This window comes from Lathyrus oleraceus, chromosome 4 (assembly GCF_024323335.1).
Source record: "Lathyrus oleraceus cultivar Zhongwan6 chromosome 4, CAAS_Psat_ZW6_1.0, whole genome shotgun sequence".
NCBI lineage: Eukaryota > Viridiplantae > Streptophyta > Magnoliopsida > Fabales > Fabaceae > Lathyrus > Lathyrus oleraceus.
The window spans coordinates 440,669,573-440,679,039 of NC_066582.1; the positions used below are offsets into that span (position 1 = coordinate 440,669,573).

General features: G+C 37.4%; 1 protein-coding gene across 1 annotated transcript; it reads left to right on the forward strand.

Annotated features, from left to right (window-relative positions):
- Window positions 1–232: 232 nt before the first annotated feature.
- On the forward strand, window positions 233–880 carry LOC127137893 (uncharacterized). The gene has a single exon (XM_051064300.1). It carries the CDS (start codon window positions 233–235, stop codon window positions 878–880), a length of 648 nt encoding a protein of 215 aa, XP_050920257.1.
- The last annotated feature ends 8,587 nt before the right edge of the window (window positions 881–9,467 follow it).

Genomic DNA, 9,467 nt, shown 5'->3' on the forward strand with positions numbered 1-9,467 from the left:
GAACGTCCGTATAGGGTGTACCATATGATACTCGTGATATCTTGGATCCTAGCTATACTTGAATTACATTTCCATTGCATACCTAAATACAAAATTTCATGCATTCTCATCTCATAAGCATGAATTCCATATCATTTTCGTAAACAAAAAAAAACTCATCCCATCCTTTGTCCATAACCCGCAGTTGAATTCCCGACACTCGTATCGAACTTGAAGTAGCTCTGGAAAGATTATGGATTCGTTGGAGCAAAGCCACATTACTTTGAGAGGAGATGTTGACTCAATGAAAAACCAAATATACCAACTTGTGGAGGCTATGATAGCCTTAGCAAAGAGGGAGGACAACATTCAGCAGACTGCAGTTATTGAGAATGTCATTCCACCTCCAGTAAATGATCCTACCCAACCTCAGCCTGTGCGAACCCCAGTTGATAACTCTGTTGTACAAGAATGTCATATTGTTCGAGATGAGGTTTCCCCATATCATGATGCTGTTGAGTATCACAGTTTTGCATTCTATGTGCCAGATTCCAATGGGGCAAGCCTGGTGGTCAATACCGAACAACCACAAGATGATAGGATTGCTAAAAGATGTCGCATGCTAGAGAAAAGACTCAAGGCCATAGAAGGACAAGATATTGTTGAACTGAATGCCTTAGACATGTGTTTGATACCTGGCCTGGTTATACCCCCAAAATTCAAAGTACCAGAATTTGAGAAGTACAAAGGGGATAGTTGTCCAAAGCACCATTTAGTAATGTTTTGTCGAAAAATGACCTCTCATGCCCACAATGATAAGCTAATGATTCACTGTTTTCAGAACAGTTTGACTGGGGCATCATTGAGTTGGTATATGAAGTTAAAAAGGAATAATGTTTAGTCATGGATAGACCTAGCTAATGCCTTTTTGAAGCAGTACAAATACAATTTGGACATGACTCCCGATCACATGCAGCTGAGGGCCTTATCTCAGGAAAACAACGGATCCTTCAGAGGGTATGTCTAAAGATGGAGAGAGTTAGCAACTCGCATTGAACCACCACTCTCAGAGAAAGAATTAATAGACTCATTCAGGGACACCCTGCAAAGTCCATACTTCGAAAGGATGATTAGTAGTGCAGCATCAGACTTCGCTCACTTGGTGTCAATTGGAGAACGCATAGAGTATGGCCTCAAAAGTGGAAAAATCCAATACGCCTCAAATAGCCAGAGCATTAAGAGTGAATTTATTGCTAGTTCCCAAAAGGAAGAAGAGGATGAAGTTAATGCAGTCTGGGAAAGCCCACAACCTCCATATCAGACACCATCTTCTCCATATGGTCAATATCCTACAAATCAAGGATTTCCTCAGTATCAATGACAGATTCATCCTCATCAGGCATACATACGACGAGATGTTCCACATCGACAATGTCAACATGCTCAACAAAGGCCAAGAAAGCTAGAGAGACACATCGATCCGTTTCCAATGCCATACAATCAAGTATTGCCATATTTGATCAAAAGAGGATTGATAGTTCCAAAGGAACTGAATCCAATAATACCTCCATATCCACCAAGATTTGACACTAATACTCAATGTGACTACCATGTTGAGGCATATGGGCATTCAACTGAACTACAAAGTGCTCAAGAGCAAGGCACAAACTCTGCTTGATTCCAAGATGTTCTCATTTGCGCCTCGAAGATTGCAAATCAATAATACTCCTTCACCTAGTTGTGTTGATCCATCAGTCCATGTTATGGAAGAAATTTCCGAGAATAGGTCTCAAGATGATTATTATACTAGTCTTGATGAGAAAACCGACCAACTCTGAAGAAAGCTGGCCCAACAGTGAATCGGACACGAGAGAGCTTCCTTTGCACTAACAACCATTGAGATATTGCTAGCATTTCATTTGTATTTTTATTTGCACGTTAAAGTACTTATCTGCTTTCAAGTATTGTTGTTTCCCTTAATGGTAATGTTAATGAAATGATTATGCATGTTTGAACGAATCCTTTCGTATTCACTCACCTTTTCCATTTATATAAAAAAAAAAGGATATTTCTCCCATTCACTTATCAAATTGTTGTTTTAGCAAAGATTGAAGCGAGGATGACGAAAACAAAATACCCATAATTGCTTACTGTATGCTTTTGGATAAATCCCGCTGATGATGTACATGCATTGTTTCAAATCCCCAAACACTGGAGAGATAAGGAGTTAATCCCTAGTCAACCACTTCGAGCCTAGAAGTATGTGTTTCTTTCGGATCGATAAAACCCTTACATTTAACCCGGGACAAGGTAGTGTTCAGTTAATCTGACTCCACATTCAAATTACAAGATAATACATCCCATCTGGGGATCAACCACATGCTATTCTTCTCACAGATCCGGAAGTGTAGAAGAAACCATGCAAAATCCAAAAGTTATGTCGGTCGTTCTTCAGTAACCAATGACTTGGAAGTCACAATTTTCCAAAAAAAAATCAAAGAAAGAGCCTGCTAGGTCGAACACCCAAAGAGGCGACTTAGGCAAAAACTGGGGCAATCCCGATGGACAAAAGCTTCAGAAAGCGGTCCAGGCAAAAGTTAGGGATCAAGACAAACAAAAATAAAAAGAGGCCACAAAAACCCTCAACAAAATAAAAACAAGATTTAGTGGCCACCATACCAAAATCAAAGGGTCACCAACATCCATGAAGAGAAAAATCAGGTGACTTCCATTTCAAGCGAATCTTGAATCTTTATCCTTATACCTTCAAAACTCTCTTAAAGGACGAATGTGTATGTTGAATTAACTGAGCGTAGGATTGGAGTTTATCAAGAAGAAGGGTGGGTACAAAAAAATATTTTTGAGCCTCATATCCTTGTTTCGATAACCATGAACCAGGCCACATTACAACCCTCAAAAGACTTAGTTGAAGTAGGGTTTATTCCGAAAGCATACTACAGCAAGGTTGCGTAAACTGACTCCTAAATATTTGCTAATCACCTGTATTGGCATCATATTCCCGTTGTATCTTTCACACTAGCTAAATCAGAATTGTGTTTGGACTAATGGTTCATTCGTCACACACTATCACATCACCTCAATAAATGATTTTTCAAACCTGCATGAATATCGCATTAAAATTATCATTGATTAAATAAACAATTTTAACTGCAAGTCAGTACTTAACATCAAGAAAATTCCAACAAGAATAAATCAGAGAAGAACTTGATCATTCGTCAATGCTGATTCAAATCAAGGCTACTTCTTAAACCTATGGATTTGGGGCATGGTATCCAATGAATATGAATTGGTAAGTCAAAAGACAAATCTCCAAGCATCAGTTAATCAAGGAGGCAAATCTGTTTCCAAATATCCAATGCATCTGAGGAAAGCCTTTCAAAATCTCAATCAGGGGCAAACTACTGAAAGATTCATACACTGGGAAAAATTTGGTTCAAGCCATGGTATATTCATTCCCAGGGTTTCCTTTCAGAAAATGAATTCCTCCAAGGACCTCGCAGACCGAGGCAGACAAATTGCAAAGAGCCTTAGGGAAGAGCAAGAGCACAATCCCCATGCATCGATTACGTCGCTACGTTCATTTGCAAATAGTATCAGGCAAAGAAGTTGAGGTTCTCTCAAGAACAAACACATAATCTATCAACAAAGGATCAAACTTGCGGCACCAAGAGCATCCATATTTATCCTCAAATCATCGCATCGTCAGAAGATCGGGTGTCGGGAAGTCAAAACCTTTCACCAACCAAAAGTCCAACACATATTGGCAACTACCAAAAATAAAAGTCCACTTTGCTGGCATCTTCGTAAACCCAAATCCAATCAACATTGGTACCCATAAAGTCTCACCTTCAAAAGGGGAGACCAATAAAAAATAACCAATAATCCTCTTGCATTACCACATGCACTGCATACAATAAACGCGCATGACTTTCCTGCCAAATCAGGAAGTTGCATATCAAAAAGCTCTCTCACAAAAACGAGAAATCTTCATTAACATGCATCATATGTATACATAACATAATAAATCCTTCCCTTCAACCCTTTGATGAAAGCATAACCTGACTTTTTCTTTCCGTCAACCCTTTGACAATGACAAACTCTTTTCTATCAGCCCTCTGATGACGATATATTACAAAATTCCTTTTCCACCAACCCTTTGGTGATGCCACTCCATAATGAAGTCTCTTTTCTATTAGCCCTCTGATGATGATCATCCTTTCCACCAACCCTTTGGTGATGCCACTCCATAATGAGGTCTCTTTTCCATCAGCCCTCTGATGATGATCGTCCTTTTCCATCAACCCTTTGATGATGCCACTCCCTAGTGAAGTTTCTTTCCATCAACCCTTTGAAGATGACAAACTCTTTTCCATTAGCCCTCTAATGATGACAATCATATTCCGTTAACCCTTTCACAATGATATTACATATTTAATTCCTTTTCCACCAACCCGTTGGTGATGCCTTTCTTTACCTATTCCGTCAACCCTTTGACGATGATAATACATATATAATTCCTTTTCCACCAACCCTTTGGTGATGCCACTCCATAGTGAGGTCTCTTTTCCATCAGCCATCTGATGATGGTCATTATTTTCCATCAACCCTTTGATGATACCACTCCCTAGTGAAGCTTTCTTCCATCAACCCTTTGACGATGACAAATTATTTTCCGTCAACCCTTTGACGTCAAAATTCATTATATTCCATCAACCCTTTGGTGATGCCATTCCATAGTGAAGTTTCTTTCCGTCAACCCTTTAACGACGATACTACATATACAATTCCTTTTCCATCAACCCTTTGATGATGTCACTCCCTAGTGAAGTTTCCTTCCGTCAACCCTTTGACGATGACATTTACCTTTCCATCAACCCTTTGATGATGACATTCACTATCTTCCATCAACCCTTTGATGATGATATTCCCCACCAATCTCATTGAAAAAATAAAGCCCTACAAAATATCCAATTACCCAATTGCATTCCCACATGCATCATTTCACGCATAATTTCCCTGCCAAACAGGAATTTCATCAAACATAATCCCATCAATCATCAACATACTTATCCATAACCTTATACAAAATCAAAAACAAGTTGCATTCCCATGCACATCCTAAATATCCCCCAGCAATTGCATCCCTGCGTACATCTCATGCATCATCCCATGCATGGTATTTCCACCCAAAGTGGGGACATCATACAAAAATCACATCAAAGTATCAGGATCCAGGGTCGTTCATATGCATCCCGGACTTTCCTTATTTCTAAATAAAATTATTACCCTGCATGTGCTCATGGAATTATTTCCCAGCAAGCCGTTATTCAACTTTGTGGTGGATAATGATATTCCCCAACATCTTTGCTATCCTTCCTCCCCAAGCAGAGGTTACCCTAAAATGCCTCTTATGAGCTTTCCCTCTGCAGAGCTTGGCTAGTAAATCTCCTTCAAAGAGAGTCTTTTTAAAAATATTTCCCCCAACAGACGAGCATTTGAGATACTGTTTCATTTATCTGAAGAATCTCATTTATCTATTTGAGATACTGCTTCATTTATCTGAAGAATCTCATTTATCTGTTTGAGATACTGCTTCATTGATGTGAAGAATCTCTTCTGTTTTTAGAGATACCGCTCTGAGTATCCTCGAAGAGTCTTAGATTCAATTAAGGTATCGTTCCTTTTGTTTGGAATATCTTAATTCTATCATATAAGATGCTGCTTCGGTATGACACAGAGAATCTCACTTTGCTATTCGAGATGATGCTTCATCAATATGAAGAGTCTCATTTGTTTTAGAGATACTGCTCTGAGTATCCTCGAAGAATCTTATACACGGTTGAGGTATCATTCCCTTGTCGGGACATCTCGATTATATCATATAAGGTACTGCTTCATTGATCCTCAGAGAATCTCATATGTTCAATTCAAGACACTATTCTGCTAATTTTTAGAAAGTCTTAGACATAGTTGAGGTATCATTCCATTGTTGGAATATCTCGATACTGGCATTCAAGATTCTGTTCTGATGGTTCCCATAGAGCCTTGACTGTTTCATTTACCTTTCTTACCGTATTTCTTATTGCATCGTCTTATGCATGTCTTCCTTGCATTTCAAAAGGGGAAAATTCGGGTCTTTTCGTATTTAATTATCTTTCACCTTGAATGTACGAAGACTGTTGTCATTCATACCTTCTAGTTCAAGTTAATTAAATAGGGGCAGCTATCATACCCCAATTTTGTCCGGGCATTTTAAAATTTTAATAAATTTGATTTTATCTTTAATTTGCATTAGTTGTACAACATAACATGCATTTCATCATGAATAATACCTAAAATATCAGTCGGAGTAAACTCTCGAAAATACAGACAAATTGGTTAAATCATTTCTCAAGTACATGCAAAATCAGCGGGTAAAAAGTTTCGAAATCAAGCTTGCATACGTCAGTATTATTAATCTACCGTTCCTGTAGTTTAACCTGGTCTGCTCGTTATATTTTTTTGACGACTTTTTCGGTCGTATTTTAATCCGTCTGAGCCTTTTAACCGATGAAAATTTATTTCAAAATCAAAAGAAACGCTGTATTTTTCCAATAAGTATATTTCGTGCTGATCATTTTAGTGCATCCGATATAATTTTTTGAGAAATTTTTTGCCCGACTTTTATCCATTTTTAGTCGTTTTAATTTTGTTCTTTTGTCAAAATAATCAAGATATTTAAATAGAACTTTCCATATTCTCATTTTATTTTTATCATGTGCATTTACAAAGATGTGAATTTTATTTAATTTGATTAATTTAAATTGTTTTAAATCGATTAAATCATATTAAATGAGAATCTTTGACATTTTAAAATTGTTTGTGCTTCTTTAATTTAATCAGGACCGTCGATTCGGATTTGATCAAAGGTTCACATGCATTATCCTCGTTTTTCTTCATTGACCAATCATAAAATATGATGTATTTTATTTGTTTCTTTAAATTAAGTCAGAAATTAAAATGATAATGATCCCACCAATTGGAGGATCCCCGTTCCACCGGTGTCACACGTCACTCATAGGACAACTAGCAATCAAAGTTTTCTCTCCTCTTTCCAGGCCGCGTGTCGATTGATGAGAGGGGTAAAGAATTGAAAGTTGTTGAGAGCTGAAGGCAGTTGTGGGGAATAAAGGGGTACTTTTTTTATATATAAAAGGGAATTCTTTTTAGGATTAAAAAAGACCACTAGTCTGATTTTGAAAAAAGAAGAATAAAAACCATTCACACCACTACACACATTTGGACAAAAACAAATATATGGAAAACCACTTCATCGAAAAGGACAAAAGAGGAGACCCATTCAGAATACCCAACGAATAAAAACCCACTCTCATAGGGAGATTTTCTCTCACGGATATCTTCTGGGACTTAAATGAAAAAAGCTCTCTGACCACAAACTCTCTCTCTGAAAAATAAAAAGAGAAAAGGAAACGAAAAGAAGGGGATTCCATAAAAACCACCACCCCTCATAAATCATACACCGTTGTATCTCTCCCATGTTCATAGAGTCGTCCGCTTCCATAACCCCACTCGCACCTTTCATCTTCTTCTCCGGCAACGAACCAACGCTCCATCACCGTCCAACTCGCTATGGCTCAATCTCGCCGACGAGCTTCCTTCATAAAATTGTGCCTCCTCCGGCATCACGCAAGCACCTCACCTCTCCTTCTTTCCATTTTTCTCCGACAACACAACCGCGACAAACCTTCATTTCCTCTTCGTCTTCCGCTTTACACCACCAAACCTTTGTTGCCACTATCAAACCCCAAAACACGTCGCGAACCCAACAACCCTCCTCTCACCACCATCCTCTCCTTCCGCCGTCAAACACCCACTTTAATATCCACCATAGATCTACCGCGAACCACCTCCACTCGGTTTTCTCATCAATATTACTTCTCTAATTCATCCACCTTCCAATAAATCCAAAAATCCACGCGCCTGTCGTTCACCACAGCGACATCGTGAAGCTCCTTCGCGCCTAACTCTTGCGTGGAAGCACCAACAAACCATATCTCCACTTTCGCCTTTTTCCGCTTCGTACTATCTTCTTCAACCTCACGTTTCCAGTAACAAATCCATTTCAAAACTCGGTTTGACACTATGTGGTGTTTCATATATTTTAGATTTTTTTTTGTTTTGCTGTTACATTATCATGATGAACATGTCGGTACCTCGGCTGTATTGGAATGATACATTGGATGAACCTAGCATATTTTAAAGTTGTTATATGCGTTTAAATTTTGATTTGTTTTGAGTAAGGCATTAAAATCTTTGTCTACTTATGTAGTTGTGTTTTAATGTGGAAGAAAGCATTGTGTTGTTTGACTTCGATTATATATTTCCTGGTTTCGATTTATGGTATTGCTACCGATTTTGTTTTGTCTAGTTACAAACTTCGGTTTACATTTTTCTGCAATTTATTTTGTTTATGTAAACGAGATCAACGAGGAGAACGATGTTGAGTGTTGCATTTTTCTGTGTGTGTTAGTTGTTTTCTACGCCATATGTTGTTGCCTAATTGGTTGGTTGGTGAAGCTCTTAAGAAAGTTCCTTAGTGAATGACAGAGTGTGGATGTTAGATACCTCTAATCCCTCATTCCAATTGTTTTGGTTGAGTAAAATAAATTGAAAATTTATTTAATGATGGATTGGGTTAGAGGTTTACTTTTCAAGCCCATTTTCACTTATACTAATAGAAATTCCTAATGAATGTCTCACACTTCTTATTTGAAGCATGCCTGATTATTTTATATCATGTTAATTGCCGAACCTTATTATGATGAATCATAGCAAAAAATATACAAATATTATTTTTTTACTAACATTTTTCAATTCCATTGATCAAGTTCCACTTCAAATTGAATTAAAGCCATTTTTTTAAAAATCAATACGAGTTCTAAAAAGATATTATTTTATAATTTAAAATAGAAGTAAAAAAAGAGTATAGGAAGCACCCGCTTCACTATCTCTCGAGTATTCGGATGATTGGCGTACACCACATTGCTCGAATTCTTGCTACCTAATTAAATCCCATTCATACCAATTTAAATCACTTTTTTTTTTTCAAATTAAATATAATTTCTGAAAAACTTTATTTTTATAATTTAAACTTTGGACGAAAAGGAGTATAGTAAGCATTCGCTTCACTATTTCAAAAGTATTCGAATGATTGGCGTACGCCATATTGCTCGAATTCTTGTCATCCCGATTAAAAGCTTCAATCATAATTTCAAATCTCTTCTCCAAATTAAATATAATTTCTAAAGACTTTATTTTTATAATTAAGATTTGGATGAAAAGGAGTATAGTAAGCGTCCGCTTCATTATCTCTCGAATATTCGAATAATTGGCGTTCGCCGTATTGCTTGAATTCTCGTTGTCTAATTAAAACCGTATCAAATTCGAATTTGAAGTGTTTCTTCCAA